The sequence below is a fragment of the Carassius carassius genome, chromosome 46 (genome assembly GCF_963082965.1).
Source record: "Carassius carassius chromosome 46, fCarCar2.1, whole genome shotgun sequence".
Lineage (NCBI taxonomy): Eukaryota > Metazoa > Chordata > Actinopteri > Cypriniformes > Cyprinidae > Carassius > Carassius carassius.
Genome location: NC_081800.1, coordinates 7,733,935 through 7,757,313, shown reverse-complemented (window position 1 = coordinate 7,757,313; position 23,379 = coordinate 7,733,935). Strand labels below are relative to the sequence as shown.

The window sequence follows — 23,379 nt, the reverse complement described above, 5'->3', positions numbered from 1 at the left end:
TATGTCTTATTTTACTGAAGAATGAAATGGGCTTGTTTTGATCCCTATCTTACTTAGACAGGAACTAAGGTTTAGACAATTTCCATGTTGTAGTGTATTGATGGTGAACTAAAACGATTTTCTGAATTTTCGGAATAAGTGCCACATATCACAATCTCTTGGGTCCTTCAGGAACTTCCTATAGCTGTAAAAATGTACTACTAACTGTAAGATACAGTATATAATAATATAACTTAACTTTTATTTTTTCCTGATTCAATTGTGATAAGTAGACTGAATTCCTAGCTGTTTGGTTGTTGTTTAACATTATCACATAGCCATAGAGTGGCCTGATGATGTCAGAGGTTAAAGAAAGATGTTTCAAAGGAAGATCAAGTTATGTATTTTTAATAAAGATTACAAAGATAAAATGTAAAAAAAAAAGAGTAAAAACCACTGATTTGATTCAAACTGACTTTAAACAAGACCTAAATGTGGTATTTTCTCAGTACTAAAAAACCCTTCATAAGATCATGTCAAAGGGAAAGAACTAAAAATATGTAGAGTCCTCAATCTTCTGTTTCTCTTTTCCATATGCGGAACAAAGCAGCCAATTTAACTGCAAGCATCTGAAGCGCGTCCCCTCAAATATCATATGGAAGTTTTGGTTCCTCTCTTCAGTTTCATAGACACTCATCCTCTGCTCCATAACATGAGCCATGATGAGCACGCCGACTTGCACTGTTATCTGTTGCGGCTTCTGATCATATCAACACAACGAGTCATTACAGAAGTTAATTACAGCAAACGTATCAAATTGAGGCACAAGGGCGTCTGTCGTTCTCAAGTGCTCACAGTTTCACCTTAAGCTCTGTGTGCTTGGGCAAGCCAAAGGAACGCTGTAGGTGAGTGATAGATGGAGAAAAGAATGCCTCCCACTCACTTTGGTTTGCTTCATATTAACGGCTTGCTGGCTGGCTGGCCAGACGTGAGATATGTGCTGTTTGACATGAACACATGAGTCATTCCTGTGGCTCTTATACGAGGGGGCCTTGGACGCCATAGATTTTGAGAGCAGAGGTCATGACCCGATGAGAGGTTTCAGAGTGAGAAAGTCAGTAAGCTGGAACTATTGATGCTGTGACCTCTTCTGTAAACACTGCAAGTCAGTTTAACTTGGCTATTAGTGTGATTGATTATAAAGAAAGTAATTATTGTAGTTCATGTCTAAAAAACCACAACTGCACAATGTTACAGTCTTTCGTCTATAGTCTTCAGTCTGAGAATGCGTAACACCATGTGTATTCAAATATTTTAAGAATACAGAACATTATAAATGTTTTGATCCATTTTATGCACCTTTGCTTAATATTAATTATTTTAAAGACATCTCAAACTTTTGAAGGCTAGCATATATAAAAATTTTGATCTGAAACAATATTCATACGTGTAACAGCATTTTATAACTAACAGTATACAATATTGTTGTCACATGCATCCAGTCTATCACCTCAGAAATGTTTTAGTTTAGCATCTTTTGTATCCAATTTTATATATAAAAAATTAGCGGTTCAATCCCATAATTAATAAGGAAAAATATATCTGACATTACTTCTGATTAAAGTTGCATTGCATTTTGAGATACACGGGATTTTATGGGATTTTACAAGAATGTTATGGAATATACTGGATTTTTTTCTACAATACTGATGACAAACATTTGCGGTTTATTATACTTTAAAAACCACAAGAAAACATATAGCAGCATCACACTATATTTTCAATCAACTATGACTTGGGCCTATGACTGATAGAGGACAGACAATATGCAAAGTATTAGTTTCTTCTGCTGGAAAGGAATTATGCAATAACGGATGCACAGGGAGTCCATGAAGCATTGGTCTTTCTGAATGACATAAGATCGAGATGACCACATGACTGGACTTGTTCATATGAAACCTCAATTTGCTCACTTCACCTTTATCTTGAAGTTTATTTCAAAGGGGCCTTTCACACCGTACAGGACTAAAAAAGCTTCATGTGGAGGGATTGTCCTTTTCAAGTGGGGAATTGCACAAGAGATAGATCAGAACTTGACAGTGAAAAACCGTCACTGAAGACTGGAGAAGGACCAGAAAAGTGACTACACGTGTCCAAAGAGACAAATAAAGACTGTTCCCGTCCTGTTGCTGTGATTTGAAATGGCTGATTCATTACTGTTAGAGCAGCTAAAGACCGCAAGGACATCAGCGAAACGTCAGTTTTCCCGGTTGGCCAATAATGTGCTACGAATCCATACTATGATGTCAGAAGATGAGCTCAGAGACAATTTTAAGAAGATCTCTGAAGAAGCTGGAAAAGTACTGGAAGCCAACGATGATGTAGAGGGGCAATGTATTGAAGAAAGCTCTGATGCAGAGGAGTTGAGTGAGCAGCAAAAGAGGGACTTGGTCAAAACAGCTAATGAGTGTGAGAAGAAATTGCAAGAGCTAAAGGACCTCATACAAAAGACATTGTGGGCCAATTTCGGGGAATATGAACTGACACAATCAATTACAACAGCAGAGTCGCAAGCAGAAAATGTGGGAGCTGTGGACCCAAGTAGAAACCCAGATGCATATCTCTTCATGATCGGACAACTAGAGAAATTTGTGAAGGCTGCGAAGGAGGTGCATAAACATTGGAAGTGCTGGGCCCCCCCAGCAGAGCAACAACAGTTCCAGAGTCGTATTCAAGGCCTTGAGACTATCCTGCCAAAACTCTCAATAAGACAAGCAGACTTTACAGGGGCACACGTCAGAGAAGAAACCAGCAAATTGAGTACTACTTCAATCAGTTGTGTGGCCACACCAGCAATTAAATTAAAGCCAGCTGCCCTCCCAAAGTTTTCTGGCATCCGCCGAGAGTTTTACCGGTGGAAAAAGATTGGGAAGCGCTCCAGATGCAGGGAGAACCTACTGGATCCAAAGAGGTTAAAAAGTTCCAACTTCTCGACAGTGTGGATGAGAGAAAAATACGAGACCTCCGCCTTACAACTTGCATAACTGCTGAGGACGTGTTCCGGGTCTTGGAGAACCGCTTTGGGAAGAAGACAACTATAGCCCTTGAGATAGTAGAAGAGCTCCAAAGACTCCAAGCAGTTAAAGGTAACCAGCCTAGGAGGATTGTTGAGCTAATTAAATCTGTAGAAAAAGCCCTGGTCGATCTGAACGAGCTTGGCAAGACCGGAGCAATAAGGAACCCTCTTGTAACAAAAACGATAGAGAGTAAACTTCCTGATGGTCTGAAGAAGGAATGGCTTCTTCATGTAGCTGGCAAAGATCATGAAGCGGAGGAAGACAAGCGATTTGACTACCTCCTCAAGTTTCTTCAAGGTCAAGAAGCCATATATGAGAAGCTGGACCAACTGAGAGAGGAGGAACCAAAACCAAAATCTGAACCTCGGCAAGCTCGAACCAGAACCTCCACACAATTAAGCAGCCAGGCTCAAGGATGTGTGGTCTGCGGAGATGGCAAGCATAAGAAAAGGCTATATTTCTGCCAAATTTTTCGCACTCTTAAGCTGTCAGAGAAAAGAAATGCTGTCAGGAAGCTGGGAGCCTGCAAAAAAATGCCTGGAAATTCACAATGAAGGTGACTACTGTAAATCAGAGTTTCTGTGCAGGAGGCCAGACTGCATAGAACAGCGTGCTGCAGAACACCACTATTACCTTTGCCCGAGAGCTGGTATGTTCAAAGGGAATGTTATCCAGGGGTCCAATAATAACAGCAAAGTGGGAGGTGACACAAGAGAGTGTTATACCCAAGCTCAAGAAGAGTTTGTTAAAAGTCTCTCACCGGAACTCGCAGAGAAGTGCCGCAATGCCTTTTGCAACACTGTAGTCAGTACCTCTCATTTGTCCAACCAAAGCAGTCTTCTAGCAGAGAATGGAATCGTGGAGTGGCCAGTCATCATGATGCTCTTAGAGGTCACGGCCAATGCAGGACAAAAAGTTGGGACTTTGATCGACCTGGCATCGGATACAAACTACATAACTCATGATGCAGCTAATCGTTTGAACCTTAGAAGTGAAGCCATAACCCTTGTTGTCCACGGCGTGGTAGGAATGAAAGTTCAAGTTACCACAAAACGGTACCTCCTAAAGATCCGGATCCGCACAGAGCAGGGCAACTTCAGATCCCACCAACTCCTCTGCTATGGTTTGGACAGCATTGCAGATATCCACAAACATGTGACAGCCAAAAGACTCCAAAAGTTCTTTCCAGATGTCCCCCAAAATGACCTTGTGAGACCAAGACAGATACAGCTTTTGATAAGCCATAAGGAAGGGCGACTGGTCCCACAGAAAATACGCACCGTTGGGGACCTTGTACTATGGGATGGGCCATTGGGAAAGACAATTGCAGGGACACACCCTGGTCTGTTTGAAGACGTTACAGTTCCAGCACACCAGTCCAGAGCGCACTTCGCCAGGTCTATGAGAACAGCAGCATTGATGTATGAAGAACATATCTGCACCAAACCTACCATCAAGTCTTCTTATTCTGCTATTACCACTCGTGATTTTATTGAGTGGTGGAGATGGGATAGCATTGGCGCCCCCTGCACTCCAAAATGTGGAGGATGTCGCTGCGGCAGTTGTCAACCTGGTGGCAAAGAAATTACTCTGGCTGAAGAAAGGGAGCTGGAAGTTGTAAGAGGTGGCCTTACTTATGTTGGTGCTGATGATCACAGTGATAGTCCACACTGGCATGCAAGATATCCTTGGCTCATGGACCCATCTAAATTGCCAAACAACAGAAAAGCAGTGGAGGCAACCTTCCTCAGAACAGAGAGACAGCTCGCCAAAGAACCGCAGTGGAAAAAAGCCTATGGAGCTCCAGTCCACGAAATGGTTGACCGCCGGGCTGCAAAGAAGTTGACCAAGGAGGATCTAACCAACTGGAATGGACCTGTCTGGTATATTAGTCATCTTATCGCACCCAACCACCACTCTGTTACAACTCCGGTAAGACTTGTCTGGAACAGCAGTCAGAAGTACAAAGGCCAAAGTCTTAATGACCTTTTGATGAAAGGTCCTGCACTGTAAAACCCGACAAGTTAACTTAACTCAAACCGTTTGAGTAAACAGATTGCCTTGATTTAAACCATGTAAGTTTTAAAACTTTGCATTCAAGTAATTAAGTGATTAACTGAGTGCTGATTGAGTATTAGTGATGAACAGCTGCTGTTAACAAACAGAATCACAGAAGAAAAGAGAAACACAAGAACTACTACAACTGACTTTAGACACAGTCTTAGATGAAATCAACTGAAATAAAATACATTAAATCACTCAAGATCTGATTAAACAACCCCACAAACAGCATCACCAACTCCACTTATTAATAACCAGACTGACTTTATTTCTGTTAGACGTCTACAGAAGATCTTATTGAGAATGAACTAAGGTTTAGATGTTGATTTATTGTTCATTTGAAGTAACCATGTTAGAGATCAGTGTTTGCTTTAGTTGGGCTCTTGACCCTTGACTTCTGTCTTTGTGTTTTCTCTGGCTGTTATAACCATGTGTTTCTAAAACACATTTGTTGTAACTCAAAAGCCCAGAAGAAATGCCATCAGGTGTTAACCTGTACCTAGGTGTAGGTTGTTATACTTTATATTGGCGATGGTAATCATCAATTATTGAACTGTACGGAGTCTAATCTCTGATGAAATAGGCATTGTGTAATTTGATTGATTATAGTAAAAGTGATTCTAAGAGCCAGTGGTTCTGTGATAATCAGTTAATCTGAATGACTTTTCAAATAGTGTGGTCTTCTACGGTGTCAAACAGTCACACAAATACATCAACAATCAGAATATGAACCTCAACAATGGTGACCATAAAAAAAATGTTGCAGAGTATGCTGGGAGCCATGGATGAGTTTTGTACTACAGTAGTACCCAGCATGCATTGCAGCATGTTTTTTTATGGTCACCATTGTTGAGGTTCATATTCTGATTATTGATGTCTTTGTGTGACTGTTTGACACCGTAGAAGACCACACTATTTGAAAAGTCATTCAGATTAACTGATTATCACAGAACCACTGGCTCTTAAAATAACTTTTACTATAATGAATCAAATTACACAATACCTATTTCATCAGAGATTAGACTCCGTACAGTTCAATAATTGATGATTACCATTGCCAATATAAAGTACAACATCCTATGCCTAGGTACAGGTTAACACCTGATGGCATTTCTTCTGGGCTTTTGAGTTACAACAAATGTGTTTTAGAAACACATGGTTATAACAGCCAGAGAAAACACAAAGACAGAAGTCAAGGGTCAAGAGCCCAACTAAAGCAAACACTGATCTCTAACATGGTTACTTCAAATGAAACAATAAATCAACATCTAAACCTTAGTTCATTCTCAATAAGATCTTCTGTAGACGTCTGACAGAAATAAAGTTAGTCTGGTTATTAATAAGTGGAGCTTGTGATGCTGTTTGTGGGGTTGTTTAATCAGATCTTGAGAGATTTCATGTATTTTATTTCAGTTGATTTCATCTAAGGCTGTGTCTGAAGTCAGTTGTAGTAGTTCTTGTGTTTCTCTTTTCTTCAGTGATTCTGTTTGTTAACAGCAGCTGTTCATCACTAATGCTCAATCAGCCCTTAGTTAATCACTTAATTACTTAATTGCAATGTACATCTTCTTTCAGTGAACTCAACTGAATTAAGTTCAGAGTACTCATAACTGTTAGTTTTTTCAACTTAAATGGTTTAAGGCAACCGTTTTCCTCAAACGGTTTGAGTTAACATAACTTGTCAGGTTTGAGTGAGGCTGTGTCTGAAGTCAGCTGTAGTTCCTTTCTCTCTTTTCTTCAGTGATTCTGTTTGTTAACAGCAGGTGTTCATCGCTAAACTCAATTATCACTCAATTAATGACTTAATTACTTAATTGCAATGTATATCTCTTTCAGTGAACTCAACTGAATTAAGTTCAGAGTACTCATAACTGTTAGTTTTTTCAACTTAAACGGTTTAAGGCAACCGGTTTCCTCAAATGGTTTGAGTTAACATAACTTAAGGATATCTGTTTACTCAAACGGTTTGAGTTAAGTTAACTTGTCGGGTTTTACAGTGTGACGTTCTCAACTCAATTCGAGCTGTCCTCCTCAAGTTCCGCCAAGGCTCCTTTGCCGCTCTAGGAGATGTCAGAAAGATGTATAATTCTGTGTGGCTCGAGGAGAGGGAAGTCCATCTACACCGGTTCTTGTGGGGTGATTCAGAGGGCGATGAGCTAGAACAATACGCCATAACCAGAGTGAATATCGGGAACAAGCCAGCAGGATGCATAGCGCAACTTGCTATGAGGGAGACGGCTAACCTGCCTCAATTCAGCCACCTCACAGATGAATGTCAAGTATTACATGAGCACAGCTACGTCGATGACATCTTGACATCCCACAACTGCCGTGAAAGACTCAAAGTCATTACAAAGAATGTGGAGCTGATTCTAAAAGCAGGAGGGTTTGCATTGAAGCCTTGGGTCTTCTCAGGCCAAAGTAAAGGAGAAAGAGAAAAGGCATCACCAAATATTGTTGTCCTGCCGAACCAGCTTAAGGAGGAAGACAACAAGGCACTAGGTCTCGGCTACAATGTGGAAGAAGACATGTTGCATGTCAGGGTGAGGGTCAACTTCTCCAGGCGGAGGAAAAAGATGAGACTTGGACAAGACTTGCTGCTAGAAGAAGTACGAGCACAGACACCAGACCCGCTGATGAGACGTGAACTGCTGAGTCAAGTTGCTGGCTTGTACGACCCAGTTGGCCTGACAACACCATTAAAGCAAAAAGGGGCTATCTTGGTCCGAAGGGCATTCCAAGAGGCAAAACCAAAGTGCAGCATGGTCAAGGACACATGAGACCTTTCCCTGTCGGATGAGCTCCGCAAAGATGCAATTGGAATTTTTGAGGAGTACGTCCAGCTAAGCAAAGTAATGTTCCCAAGAGCCCTTACTCCACCAAAGGCAACAAATGAACCAGTGGCTGTCACTTTTTCAGATGGCAGTGAAAGCTCCTATGGTGCTGTCCTCTACCTGCGGGGGAACTCCAACAAACAATTAACAATTCGACTAGTGGAGTCAAAAGCAAAGCTGACCCCTCTAGACCAGAAGGGGGATGCGGTCAAAGCAGAAGTTTGCGGTGCAGTTTTTGCAAGTCGCCTGAAAAAGTACTTTGAACAGCATACCCAGATCCAGATAAAAAGGTGGTACCATTTGTTGGACAGTCAGACTGTTCTTGGAGCTATCCAGCGTGAAAGCTATGGATTTCAGACTTTCTACGCTAATAGAGTTGGAGAGATCCAAGAGAGCACACAGCTACAGGACTGGTGGTGGGTCCCTGGACCACTCAACATAGCCGACATTATCACTCGAGGAGCTGGGCCCAAGGAACTTGATGCGCATTCAGAGTGGCAGCAAGGGCCAGAGTTTCTACATCTTCCAGAGAGCGAGTGGCCAATTATGTCGGCAAAAGATGTGTCTGTAACCGCTCGAGAAAGCATTAACAATATGCAAAAGAAGTCATTCGTGGCTGCACTCACCAGAGCTCAAGCGAAAAGTCTTCCAAGTCTTCCAAGTCTTGCTGGACGACTTCCTGCTGGTGCCGCTGTCCTAAACTTAGTAGATGAGAGGCGCTTTAGTAGTCTAAAGTGTCTAATCAAGACTGTTGCTTTTATCTGGAGAGCTGCCAAAAGGTTTACATCTGCAACAAAGTCCATTGAGACCCCAAAGTGGGAGGCGATTCCCACAAAAGGAGTGATCACCGCCACAGAACGTCAAGAGGCAATAAGAGACATCTATCTTGCTGCTCAAGAAGGGGTAACCTTTCCAGCCACCACTACGGACTGCTTGGTTGTGTACAGAGAGCCAGAATCTGGGCTATTAGTCTGTGGTGGGAGAATCCATGGCTTCAGGGAGGATGGTGCTGCAGTTCCCCTTCTGCCTAATGCATGGGTCTCTACTTTAGTGGCACGGGAGGCGCACGATGAGGGTCATGAAGGTGTGGCTGCAACCTTGCTGAAAATGAGGAGGAAAGCCTGGGTCATCCAAGGGAGGAAAATTGCCCAAAACGTAGTGGAGAACTGCCTTTTCTGCAAAATGTCAAGAGCAAGAAGGTGCAAACAGGTAATGGCTGACCTACCTCCTGAAAGGACCACACCTGCAGCTCCGTTCGAGTTCACTACAGTCGACCTCTTTGGACCCTACCTTGTCAAAGATGACATCAAGAAAAGGGTCTCAATGAAAGTGTGGGGTGTCGTCTTCAGTTGTATGGCCAGCAGGGCAATTCATGCAGACCTGGTCAACACAATGTCGACAGAGAGCTTCTTGATGGCTTACCAACGCTTTACTGCAATAAGAGGGCACCCAAGAAAGATCTGGTCCGACCCGGGGACAAACTTTATCGGCGCCAAACCTGTCCTAAGAGAGCTGTACCAGTTCCTGGATGCTCACAATAGAACTTCAATAGAAGAGATGTCGGCTCAAAAAGGTACCAAATGGGAGTGGACAATTCACCCTGCTGACTCACCTCACCGCAATGGGGCTGCTGAAGCCGCTGTCCGCATTCTCAAGAAGGCACTGCAGAGCCTGGGCAACAACACTGGCCTCAGCTACAGCGAGCTTCAGACAACACTACAACTTGCTGCAAACCTTGCCAACGAATGCCCAATAGATGCCAGGGTGCAGAGCCATGAAGAAAGTGTGCAGTATGTGTCACCCAACACACTTCTCCTGGGCCGAGCCTCTTCAAGTGGTGAGATCAGAACATTTGACTTTGCAAACTACCCTTACAAGAGACTCATAGAGATGCAGAACCAGGTCAACAAGTTCTGGAGGTCTTGGAGCCAGCTTGCCGGCCCAAACTTATTTCTGAGAAGTAAATGGCACACTTCGCATCGCAATGTTGCTGTCGGAGATATTGTCTGGTTGTGCGACCAAAATGCAGTGAGGGGCCAATTCAAGCTAGGACGGGTGGTGAGCGTCAATCCAGATGCTAAGGGCATTGTTCGAGATGTGATCGTCAAAGTGGTCCAAAGCTCCTGCCTTCCTGTTACAAAACCCACACTAAACCGGCCATCAGTCAAAGTCCTGAAAGAAGCTATCCAAACCACAGTCCTACACAGAGATGTTCGACGCCTGGTTGTCTTGCTACCAGTTGAGGACCAAACTCGGAGCTGACTGGCAGTAAGCAGGTGCTGATTTACGATCATTCCATCAGTTCCTGTGGGAAGATCGAGTGGGAGGTGTGCTGACAAACTGCCTGGGAGCTCCTCAGTGGTGAAACTCCTCCTCCTTCAATCAGTGGTGAACCAGGTGGAAAAAAATCTTCCAGGTAATCTGAGCGTGCCAGTACCTGGCTCTGTTGTTGTCTTTAGACCGCAGTGAAAGGAGCATTTAAAGCACCACAAGACCAAGGAAACCATCTTTGTCATCAAGGTGACTGTGCAAGACCAAGCCTTCCACAATACTGTGAAGGACAGCCGGTAAGCGCCATATTGGCCATGTTTGGCTATACTGACTTAAGCAGTGCTAATGGTACTCTGGAAAACACAAATTCTTAACCCTTGTTGACTTTGATAGGACTTTTGCAGTGGTATTTGTAAATTCAAATGTTGTTTGTGGGTTATAAAGGAAAAGTAAGAAAAGCCAAATTCATTGTTTGACAAAGAATGTGTTTGAAATGGTTAAAAGTAATTTAAACTTTGTAGAAATCTTAATAAACCAAGTTCTTAATCCAGTTAAAAATGTATAGTCTAAAATTATGTGGCTAAAGATACTTGGTTAAAATATAAGAAAATTCTGAAAATTAAAATACCAATTGATTGTTTTGTTGTGTGGCTACAATGATGGTTTAGAATAATTCTTTACTATGAAAATACTGCTTAAAAGTGGAAACCTTGTATTTTAAAATGACATTATTGTGTTTATCTGAGGTGAATGTGAAGAATTGTTTAATTTGGCTGTCAACTCCAATAATAACTTGTATTTGTCATCTCTTTTGAGGTTTTTCACCTGTTTACCACTATCAAGGAATGGTAAATAAAAGACAAACAACTGTTCCCAGGGCTGTTTATTGAGTGAAATCCAGTTAAAAGCTTCATGTGGAGGGATTGTCCTTTTCAAGTGGGGAATTGCACAAGAGATAGATCAGAACTTGACAGTATCTCCAACGACAACTTCAGCGTCCGTATATTCATCGCTGTTCATCATACTTGCGAAATAAGTTGACACAATGTTTACAGTATGTTATACAGCGTTTTAAATCATGGCGGGTGAGGGCGTTTTCGAACGTGTCTGGCCAATCAATGTCTACTTATGTCACGGCAGGGAACTACACTAACCTTTTCCACTGGTGGCACTTGCGTGACTAACTTTTCCAGTTACTTGCGCAAAACATGATTTGGTCGTACAACTTTTTTAGAGGAAGCCGCTATGGATAATAATGAAACTGTATTGCATACAGATGTGCTTTTTATTTTACTTGCCAACTTTTAAACCACATGCCTTCCTGTTTTATTTCTTACAGTACACACAGTGCATTGGTACCTTAACCCAGGGCCACAGCGGGGGTTAGAGGGGCCCTGGTGCAGGTTGTACAGTTGGCCCTGTTTGAAATGGTTTAATATTTACTGTATTTACTCTATTTATTTATTTGTGCTATTTACACAATGTTTCCTTTTTTTTGAGTCCAGAATCTAATTTAAAATAGCACTGCATAGTCTTCACTGTAAAATAAAATACACAGTCAAACCAAAATGTATTCAGACACCTTCAACATTTCTCACATTATCACAGTTTATTTGCTATAGTTTATAAATTGGTAATAAAATATGACAATAACTCAGGGTTAAACTGTGTCAGAACAAATTAATCTTGATATGGCTTCAGGAATCGAGCAAAACTTCAGACAACTGTCAGTTTGACAATATTTACACAAATATCAATACTTTGTTGAACAATTACCAAGCAATGCTTAATTTTGTTCAGTCTGTGGTGTGAAAAGTTTGCATTAGCAATTAAAGAAAGAAACACTTAAGCAAAAAATGGTCAGGTCCCTAATTTAATATAATTTTATATATATATATATATATATATATATATATATTTATTTATCAATTTCACTGGTAGTCTACAGTATGAAGAATTTTTGGGTATAATATTTCACAGTTCGCTGTATTTTGCTATACTCACTTACATAAATGAACTAGTGTCCTGCACCCACCAGTAAAACAATTTAATCAATTATATCTGATTTTTAGTTTGACTGTGGATAAATTCTTGTTAAAACTACAAAGTAATTCAATCAAGAGCAGTGAGTGATTTACTTTCATTTTCATACATTAAAGACATTGACAGCAGAGCTAGTAAATTAGGCGCGGTCACTTTAAGAGACAGTGCATCCATTATAATGACACACATCCGATTTTTTTCTCAACTCTTTACTTTCACTTAAGACATAACCACAGACTTTTCCAACACACTTTCAAAGGCGGGTATTTTGACATATTTAGTATGTATTTGTCGGTACAAAGGCAAGAAGACTTTCAGACGCACTCTCTGCGTGTGCCCTGAACACCAGAACACCGCAGTGCTGAATTAAGCTCTTTCGCAACCTTTTCTGTTTGTTTAAACTGCGATTTGTATTTGTTCGTTCAGGTGCAGGAGGACGCGAACGTCCTGAAAGAGAGCTCGGTTCAGTGTTGTTCTGTGAGACGCGGCTCTCTCTCTCGTGCGCACCGAACACAGCGCGCGAGTAACCAGCTACTCAGTTCAGCTTTCCCGCATCGCGGGGCTGAAGCCAACTTGATGTGTTGAATGCTCAGAGCACGTTATAAAACGTATTTTAAAAATACACATTTCTGTTTTAATAAATGCTCATAGTAAATCATAGCATATTGACTAAAACATAAGGTAGGTACAAAAATAATCAGTGATACTTTTGCGACCTCATAAAAATTAGGGTCGCAATGTAATTTCAAAAGGTCGCATATGCGACCATTTGTAGCACCAGTCGTGCTGGTTAGACCCTTTTCCAGAGTAGGAGCTAATTTAGTTCTCGAAAAAGGCAGTCCGGTACTAAAATCGCACCTAGTTCCTGCGGTGCTAAAACAACCAAAAGTGGGTAGTTCAACAATTAGTTCTGGTACTATGAAAAGGTTCCTGCGATGTGAAAGGCCCTAAAGGCTTGCACAAGCAGATACAAGACAAGTTCAAAAAGCGAGGGTTTCAATCTGCTGGACTTCCACCTTGGCTTTTGTCTCTCGGTTTCCTTTAGATAAACGCTGACAAGAGAAGAATAGATTCAAACGTTGACATGCTGCCAGTTTGACCGATTAGCGATAGTGAAAAGCAGTGACTTTTTACAGCTTTGTCAGGCTAGCCTAGACATGTCAATGAAAGACTAATGTGTGTAGAGCTACTCAAGAAGTGTATGCTCACCAGTCCTTAACTTCTGAACACATGTAAGTGCAAACACACTAAATTACTGAAGTATTAGCTTAGTGTGTCACATACAGTGATGTATGAATCAGTAATGCCCTAGAAATGAATAGTGAGGGGCCCCAGGCATAATTTCTGCCACTCAATTCAAATGCAATCTTGCCTCTATGACCGAGAATAGTGGCAGTGCTTAACGTTAACAATGTCTAATTCAGTCTAGATGGCATCACATTTGCAAAAAAGGTGTTGCAGTTCCTGTACTCAAGAGAAATACCTCAACATGAGCACAATGCATACTGACTGCACTCAGAGTACAATACAATATAGCCAGTTTAAAACTGTTTGTAACTAACAGAGATTTAATTCAATGGACAAAAAAGAAAAAGCATGTATTAAAGTTAATTACATTAATGGACAGATTTCCTCATATGTAAAAAGAAATAGCTGGCTCCAAAACCAATATAATTCATTAATGATTCTGCTTTGCTGTAGTATTTTGCATAATTTTAAAAGCAAAGGTATTTATCGTTATTTGTATTAATGCATGATATTGTTAGATAAGTGGCACTTTTTTACCTTTTTTTTTTTGCTTGATTAAAACCATTGTAGACAATGAACTAACATTTAATATTAATATGCATATTATAATGATAACTAAAAGTGTACATTTATGCACAGTAATTTATTACTGTCTATAGCTTTGGACCATAAAACGTTAAGATACATGCCAAGCACATTTAAACACACATAAAAGACAGCAATGTGACAGATGTACAGCCGAGACAGAGCGCCGCAGGTGAATTAAAGACTCATGGAGGGGTCATAAAATACGACAGGCAAAGCCAATGGCAGACAGGGGGAGTGTTCAGGAACCTTGCTCTGAAACAACTATAGCTATGCACTTATACACTTTGTACTTATGCAATAACTATTCAACCATGTAGAGTTTAAATTATAAAAATCCATTACTTCGCTACATCATTAAAGCTGTGACAGCGGGTGCATGAAGTCTCCCAACATTACACACTTCATTTTTTCAGTTATTTACGTGCATCATCCGTGTATTTAAAGTGCACTTTTTCTTTTTGGAGTTTTCAGTGTGAACGCACCACTCACACTATTTATAATACAAAACAGTGTGCGATTTGGGAAATACCTTATACCAACATCAACTGAGTCATAAATTCAAGTCATAAATTCAGTGAGCATTAAAAAGGCTTATTGTAAATAAAGTCAAAGAAATTTGCTATCTCCGCACATTGAGTTAAACACACACAAATACATTGTCAATTCATACTCTGAAAAACATCCCACACACACACACATTGATTCGAAACTGACATTTACTACTGCTGATTATGGTTCACATCCAAAAATGGATTACATGTCTCCTAAACAACTTTCAGCCCTACAATTCAGTCTCATTTAATAATCAACCTGGTCTGGAATGGTAATGTGTCCTTGAACAGCATAGTTCACCCAAAATCCAAAATTCGTTTGCTTTACTCTCTTCTTTTTTACTCACATGAGGACAGATAAACAGCAAAAGAAGACAGAAACAGAGACAGAATGCTACATTTGATCAGACATTCCTCATAAAAACGCCCAAAAAGGAAGGTTGCATAAACAGAGACTGAGCACTGACCAAGCAGCCTGTCCGTCTCCTCCACGCCATCCTGTGCCATTACATTATTACTATCAGCCTGTGGTATGCTGTGGGTCATGGCAGAGGTGAAAAAGCCACTGGCTGCAAGATGCTCAATGTAACTTCTGTTCTTAGAATGTTTTAGGAACTTAAAGGGATGGTCTAATACTATTTCATGCATTCTGAGTTACTTACACTGTTAAAGAGTTGGATTCTCGTGCTAAACATGGCCATAGTTTCAAAAAACGAGTTGGACATATGATGGAGTCTTTCTGTGCCAAGTACACTCCTTCTGGGTTTGAGTAAGTTTTTTTTCGAGCATGGCCCTTAATGATGTCATGAAAGGTGGAATTCCTTTTATGGGTCTTCTCCTGGAAGAGTGGCACACATCAACCAGAGCGAGAGCAAGAGCAGCCCATCAGCCTGCTTCATTCGGGTTTCAGAAGTCATCGGAAGCACTGCACAGGACTTGCTCGAGAAGAATGTCTCCAAAGAAGCATGTTTTTGGTTTTAAGGGAAAGATAACCTTGTTAAGCTTCCCAAAGAACAAAGCGGTACGTGAACACTGGAGCTTCGCAAGTGTGTTTGTTTGTTCCCATCACTTCGGTGACAAATGTTTTATAAACCAGGCCCAATTCGAAGCTGGATGTGCACAGCTCTTTAGCTCCGCCCCCGGCACGCCTCCAGGAGCTCAGCTGTTCTTTGAGAGAATCGTAAAACTGTTATCTTTCTTTTATAAATCTGATAAAACTAAAGACTCTTCTGAGATATGAAAGATGCAATATTATTCAAAATTAACATGAGATTGGCAGAAACTGTGTGTGTTGTGTCCCCTTTTAATTGATTCAGTTCACCAAAAAGGCTTGTAAGCAGTTGAATGCAAGCAAGCCGGATCACAGTTTAACCAATGAACAGATTAAAACATGTCTGATCAAGCAACACTTCATTCAACTTTTAAACAGAATGAGCCATTAAACCTAGAATAAATCTTGACAATTAAATCAGTGGGAGTTCCAGTGAGATCTATGACTTTTTTAAGGCATGTTTTTAATGTTTCCCTCAGGCCTGGTTTGCAAGAATTCAACACAGATTAACTTACTCTACTGCATATGAATAACTATAACAAACTATACAGCCATTCAAACATTTGGACACACTTACTCATTAATGCATTAGTGGACTTTTTCAGTCTTCGTTAAAGCATTATAAGCCATGAACCAAAGGTAAAACACAGCATTTCAAACTTACATCTGAAGCAAAAATCTACTTGAAAATCAAACAAAAAGATAAAGGTACAAGACTGTACTTAACAGATTTAGTGAGGGAAAGAACTACAATCCCATGAAGCACTGCGAATAACAATCGATTTAAAAATGGAGAAACATAAAACTATTAATCTAAAGGTTGTTGATTATACCAAAAGAAAATGTATTTTAAATCTATTGCAAAATGTGCTTATATATACAATATACTACTCTTCAGGTGTATTGACAGTATAGCTTTTCCCTGCAGAGCTTTTTTTTTGGCGCAATCTGTGGGTCAAAACTCTCTAATTGGTGGTACAGCATCATGGGTAATGTAGTTTTTCACCACAAATTCAGCTGTTAAATACAATTATTATAAATATAAGTTGAAATAATGCAAACGAATGGCTTCAACAAAAACATATAGCATCAATCAACAGTAGGTCTGTCTCAAAAAGCTTTATGAGTTATTGTTAAAAATAAATTTCCCTCTGCAGAAAATGAGTCATGCAGAAAGTCATCACAACTACTAAAAAACACAAAAGTTTTGAAAGTATGAAGTTATTTACTAACTTCGCAATCTGGGAATGAGATGAGACTTCGTAAAAGTGCTCAAACTTTTGACTAGTAGAGTATTTGCATACAACACACACTGAATGCTTATGCATTAATAAAACTACTATATCAGTGATGGGATGAGTTTGGCGACGACTATCAGAACTGACCTGTCATGTGGGACGGGGATGATGGAGGACGTGTGCGGGTGCGGTGTCTCGGGAGATGGCAGGCGACATCCTGGCTCCCCTGGCCCTCTCAATGGGCTCCAAGCCTCCATGTGGATTTGGTCTTGTAGCCTGAAGCCATTCAGGATCAGGCGATGAGCAGGGCAGCCGTGTTTAAAGACCCTACCCGAGCTCTGTTCGTCCTCCTCTCTGCCACATGCAAACTGAAAAAAATAAATAAAAAGGCATATAATTTTGGTTTATCAAACGAAACAAACGAATGAAACAAAAATTATATTTGGTTTTAGCTGCATAGTAATATTTTTTTGGAAACATTATTTATGATAGTTGTTCATAGATCTAAGGAAAATGTTTGACAATCACAGTTTTCTCTCCATGTTGACCTCTTAAAACCGAAAGATGGAACTGGACATGCTGAAGGGCCCTTTTTTAAAAAGCCAAATGTGAATCATGCTTTGCTACTGCTAATTAATAAGAGGTGTTATTAGAGACATTCTTTCTGGAGAACAATTTACTGGAATTTTTTTTACAAAATTTGCATAGTCTGAGATCCTGAGTCATTAATACTTTTGATCCAATTTCCAGGGTTATTACACTTAACTTAAACTAAAACCACAAAACAAAACAAAAAAGGACAAAAAAATAAAAGAAAAAATATAAACTGATGTTTATATACATGCACACACACCCAGATACATATAACTAAATTTTATATATATATATATATATATATATATATATATATATATATATATATATATATATATATATATATATATATATATATACAGTACAGACCAAAAGTTTGGACACACCTTCTCATTCAAAGAGTTTTCTTTATTTACATTTATTCATTTAGCTGACACTTTTATCCAAAGGTACTTACAATTGCTATATATGTCAGAGGTCGCACACCTCTGGAGCAACTAGGAGTTGAGTGTCTTGCTCAGAGACACATTGGTGTCTTACAGTGGATTCGAACCCGGGTCTCTCACACCAAAGGCATGTGTCTTATCCACTGCGCCAACACCACCCTATGACTATGAAAATTGTAGAGTCACACTGAAGGCATCAAGGGCTATTTGAGCAAGAAGGAGAGTGATGGGGTGCTGCGACAGATGACCTGGCCTCCACAGTCACCGGACCTGAACCCAATCGAGATGGTTTAGGGGTGAGCTGGACCGCAGACAGAAGGCAAAAGGACCAACAAGTGCTAAGCATCTCTCGGGGAACTCCTGCAAGACTGTTGGAAGACCATTTCAGGTGACTACCTCTTGAAGCTCATCAAGAGAACGCCAAGAGTGTGCAAAGCAGTAATCAAAGCAAAAGGTGGCTACTTTGAAGAACCTACAATATGACATATTTTCAGTTGTTTCACACTTTTTTGTTATGTATATAATTCCATATATAATTCCACATGTGTTAATTCATAGTTTTGATGCCTTCAGTGTGAATCTACAATTTTCATAGTCATGAAAATAAAGAAAACTCTTTGAATGAGAAGGTGTGTCCAAACTTTTGGTCTGTACTGTATAATGACAAAAAAACACAACAAAATGACTAAAACTGGACTAAAATTTCTGTAAAAACAAGGATGATATATAACAGGAAATATAATAATAATAAATAATAAATTAATTATTTTTAATATATGAATAATACATTAACATTATTATATGAACATCAAATTTCACCCCTCAATAACTGTTCTTTTTATTGATAAACATGCAGATTTTTGAGACCTTTGGAATCACAAAATCTGTTTATTTAACTCCCAGTTTCTGTTAGTCACTGCTTAAACCTGATGAATGTATGCTCAAACCTAACAAACATGGACTAAAAACAAAACTTCAATTTTTATTGCTCTTTATCTAAAATCTAGGGCCAAAGATTAAATTTGACATTTAGTATAACGGTCTATGCCAGCCTACTAGCCTCCTCATTCCTGATGTGGTATATTAAATAATGAGTTATTACTCATTTTTACTATACTTACCTCTAATAACAAGTACTATTTTCACTTAAAGAATAAACAAACAGAATTGCATAATATGTGGTACTTCCTGATAGCTTAAATGGGATTGAATAAATGCACGCACGCCCCCAAAACACCGCTCATGCATGTGTTTGCAGGGCAGACAGCGTTGTGTCGCGTTGAGCGAGGTCCACAGCGCACCAGATACAGCGCGCGTGCTCGCGGAAGGGGGCGTGTCGCGCTCCTACACGCTCCTCAACAACACGCTTCTGAAGAGAACTGTGAACATGCTTCAGAAGGATCTGAACCAGGCTTATGGTTACTTCACCCATAAACGATGCATGAACCGACTGTCAGTATAATAATAACAAACCACGACGTAAGTCACATATGGAAACACTCGTTTTTAATCAGCAAATATCCTAGAAAGCCATCACAAGAGGAGAAGCTAAACGGCGTTGCTGTAAAAACAACCCCTTCCGCCGGCTTCAGCTCGCGGTAGATACAGCATGGGGGAGGGGAGAATCGCTTAAATGTACCAACCCCCTGCTTTTTTTTTTATAAACTTTGAACATGCAAGTTAAGTCGCCATCTTAAACTAAGTGCAACGTAGACGACCGTGTAAGTGCAACGATTAAACGAGATTGCATTTAATCCACAAGCAATTTCTCCATGCAGACTTGAGTTTTAATCGAAATGCAGAGCTGACGTAGTACGACTGCACCGTTACTGTCGATCTGACTTTTATTTTATACATGCAAGATAAATAAAAATTGCACATACATAAATAATAATAGGAAGAAAAAGTCTTAAATTAAAACGCATCACTTACCTTCTTATGAATGTAGTGCCTCTCTCTCGTTGGGGTATAATAATGTCCATTTGGAGAGATTTCCTTGCCAAAGTTCGTTAAAGCAGCTTCGTGCAGCGCGTTTGTTTTGAGCGCTTTCCCAGTGACGGGCTCGCCCCCTTCACGCGTGATGTCTCCGGCTCGAGGCTGCTCGAGGAGCCGCTTGGAACTCATTCTAACCTGGATCAAATGTGACTAAAGCAAAATCACCAGCGCTCGGTAGATTTTAGTGCTGCGCGGGATAAGATGCATTTAATAGTATTGAGAGACTACGACTCCCTGCCGAGAGTGTATTTCACCACGGACTCTAAAAGCAGCCGGTAAAAATGGATAAAAATGATTGTTTTGCTTTTCTCTCTCGCCGAGCCTGACACCACGCCCACTCTATCTTGCGCGTGCAGCCAGGCGAGATTCGCTCGGCCCCGCCCCTCATTGATTCTGATTGGCCCTCGACATACATAAACATTCTATTTAGGCACGCGGCCATCGCAGATCTGCAGCTGATTGGTCGTTCGGGAAACGTCGGAATGTTTTTTTTATTGAGTTTAGGAGGTGTGTCTCCATGGTTTGCCGGCCGGTACAGACAGAGAGAGGATGAGAGAAAAAAACACCGGTAAAAACTGACGCACTTTCTAAAACGAATAGATTCTCAGCTTGAATGTCTCTTTACGACGAAACAAATCAATAAAAACACAACTTGTGGAGCCCATATGAACACAAACATGAATGAGAAATACTTTTAATGAGCATTCATGCGAGTTTCCCTGCTGAAGAAGAAAAAAAAAACATCTCAAACCAGCCTGAACTGGTCTGCTGGATTTAGTTGGCCCGTCAGCTTTAAAGGGGTTTTCAGGCATTTTCAGCTGGTCAGACTGGGAGATCAGCAACAGCTGTCCAGTCCGGGAGACCATCCTAAACCAGTAAAGACCAGCAAAGTTTAGCAAAAAAAAAAACAATAACCTTTTTTTCAGCATATTTTTCGAGACCTCCATCCTATATGCATTTCTCACATAAAATGTTAATATGTCAAGCAAAGAGCTTGACGTTTGATTTGATTCACATTTTGTGGATCTTCTAGAAATGTATGTATTTGTGAAATAGATAATAATTTAATAGAAATTTTTAATTTTTTAAACTAAACTTAACAATGTATTCTCTTACCTTATAAACGGATTACTATCAAATCCTGTGTCCAGCACATAAAATAAAAATAAAACAGGTAATTGAATCTCTTTTATCTCACAGTTTTGAGCTTTTTCACACAATTCTAAGTTTATATCTAACAATTGTGAAAAAAAACTGAATTCCAAGATATAAACTCCAAGAGTTCTGACTTTTTCCCCTCAGTATCTTCAAAATAAAATTTCACAACAAAATTAAAAAGGTACATTTTTATCTCACATTTCTGAGTTGCAATGTTAAATAGTGAGATAAAAATACACTCTTTTTATTATTTGTATTAACTCTCTTGCTAATTTTATTTCATTTGTCATTTGATGGCTTTAACTAAAGCCTTTTAAAATCTAATTCTTCAATAAACATAAACATGCATGCTAAATTGCAGTAGAATAATCAACGCACAACCAGTCATAAGGTGCAACTTTATTAAAAAAGTAAAAACAAATATTCATATGAATTTTTTTATAGAAAACATTACAATCTTTTTTCACAGAATATTACTAAACATAATTATTTTTTTTTTGTCTTCATACACTATTCTCTGCGTTACACTTTGGATGGACCACACATAGACTCAGTTAAGCCAAGGACATATGCTGGAGAAGCAGTGTTACAATGTACACACTTCACAACATACAACCTAAACAGCAGAAGAAGAAACCTTTCATTGCTTTTTAAAACATCAACACCAGAGCTTTTCTTCTATAATATAGTTATGTTGCATTGCAGTATGCTCTATATACATGCGATTTGGTCTGTTTTGTCATGGTATAATGTCTATTTCTGTTTAACCACATATGATTGAGTGAACAAGAAGCATCACGTCAGTCAATACGTCTGTTGAATGCAAGCAGATGGATTTTTAATAGATATTTTATTTACATACTTGCCGATAAATATCTTATTTCGGGCATGTAATATCTCCGCCTCTTTTATGAACAAATGTGGTTGAAAAACCAATAAACCCTTGTGCAACCTGTACAAATCACATCCTGAAAGATCTAGTTTTCATCAAAAACAATGCATGGCCGGACGATCGGTTCTCCCAGCCTCTCTGAGAAGTGACAACATCAAAAAACACAGATCGACCCTGCAATACAAAGCAAGCCTTGTGCTAGAAGGACAGATTCAGAAGTGGGAGGAACCTCCAAGCCAAAGCTAAAGTGGAGCACACTTCCTCCCTCAATACGGCAAACGTCATATCTCAAGGACTCATGTTAATAACGGCAGGGAGGGCTACAGTTGCTTTGAGACCAGATCCCCACTGTTTTGGACGAGTCCTGGACCAGATATGTGCTTTGTGCTCCCTGAGAAGATCCATAACCTCTCAGCAGCAGCCATCTGTGGCGTCTCCACTTACCATTTGGTGACCGGTATTCCCTATTTTTGGCACTATGTCTTTTAGTGAGAGGCACGGGAATGAATCATACATTATATCTGATGCACCAGAGAGAATAAAGAAAAAAACGAGAGCTTTTGTTTCCAGAAGCATGCATTGCGAGCAAGGAAATAGTTGCAGCCTATACTTGAACAGAACAGTGGAACAGGTGAATGGCAGTGATAGTAGCTTTCTCAACACGTTGCTACAAGTGGAAACGAGTTAACCAATACAGTTTTATAAGAAAATAGAGTGCCATAAAAATCTTTCATCTTGGTATATATTAAAACTGACATGACGAACCCAACGTTTCTCACCATAGGTTGCATGTGACATGAGGACAGTATCTTGGTTATTTATCCTTAGTGAACTCTATCTATCCATCCCTGAGCTGATAACTCCGCCCTCTCGAATCCCCAAATCCCTTTCCTCTGGGCCGTTCCTGTAGCCCTCCAACAGACTTTAATGATCTGAATATGCTGAGTATCAGTTAAGTAAAATAACCAACCATGCATTGGAGATGTTTTTTTTTTTTCATGCCGATGGCCCTCGGAAGTCTTCTGGGATCATCTCGAATGGTTTCCCCTTGCAGAGGTTCCTCCATTGTGCTATTATATTCCCCGATCCCAAGCTCCCATAATGCATTTGGGAAAGCATTGTTTACATTAGGATCAAGTCGCACAGACAGCCTAGAATATGAGACGTCCTTGCAAAAGACATTTGCTAGCAACCATAAGCCTTGTGCTGTGTTTTCCTTGGACACTGTCTCCATGAAATGCTGCTGGCTAAGCCAGCCGGACACCCAGCAAGCTGCGGAGCAGTGCTGGCACACACTGACCTGAGAACAGTGGATCGAGAGCGGCCCCGGCCAAACTAGAAGCATTTATTGCC

The 23,379-nt window shown here is 40.1% G+C and overlaps 1 protein-coding gene across 2 annotated transcripts in view; it reads right to left on the bottom strand.

Moving 5' to 3' along the window:
• The window catches only part of LOC132129041 (zinc finger protein 704-like), a 63,062-nt gene extending 42,743 nt beyond the window's left edge, over positions 1-20,319 (bottom strand). The window contains exons 1-2 of one of the 2 annotated variants that reach the window (XM_059540455.1): positions 19,914-20,319; positions 17,089-17,309 (exon numbers count right to left, since the gene is read on the bottom strand). In XM_059540455.1, coding sequence (XP_059396438.1) covers positions 17,089-17,309; positions 19,914-20,105 — 413 coding nt within the window. In that variant the 5' untranslated portion in view covers positions 20,106-20,319. The remainder of the gene's footprint in view (positions 1-17,088; positions 17,310-19,913) is intronic. The other variant, XM_059540456.1, reaches the window with a different exon arrangement.
• Between the last annotated feature and the right edge of the window lie 3,060 nt (positions 20,320-23,379).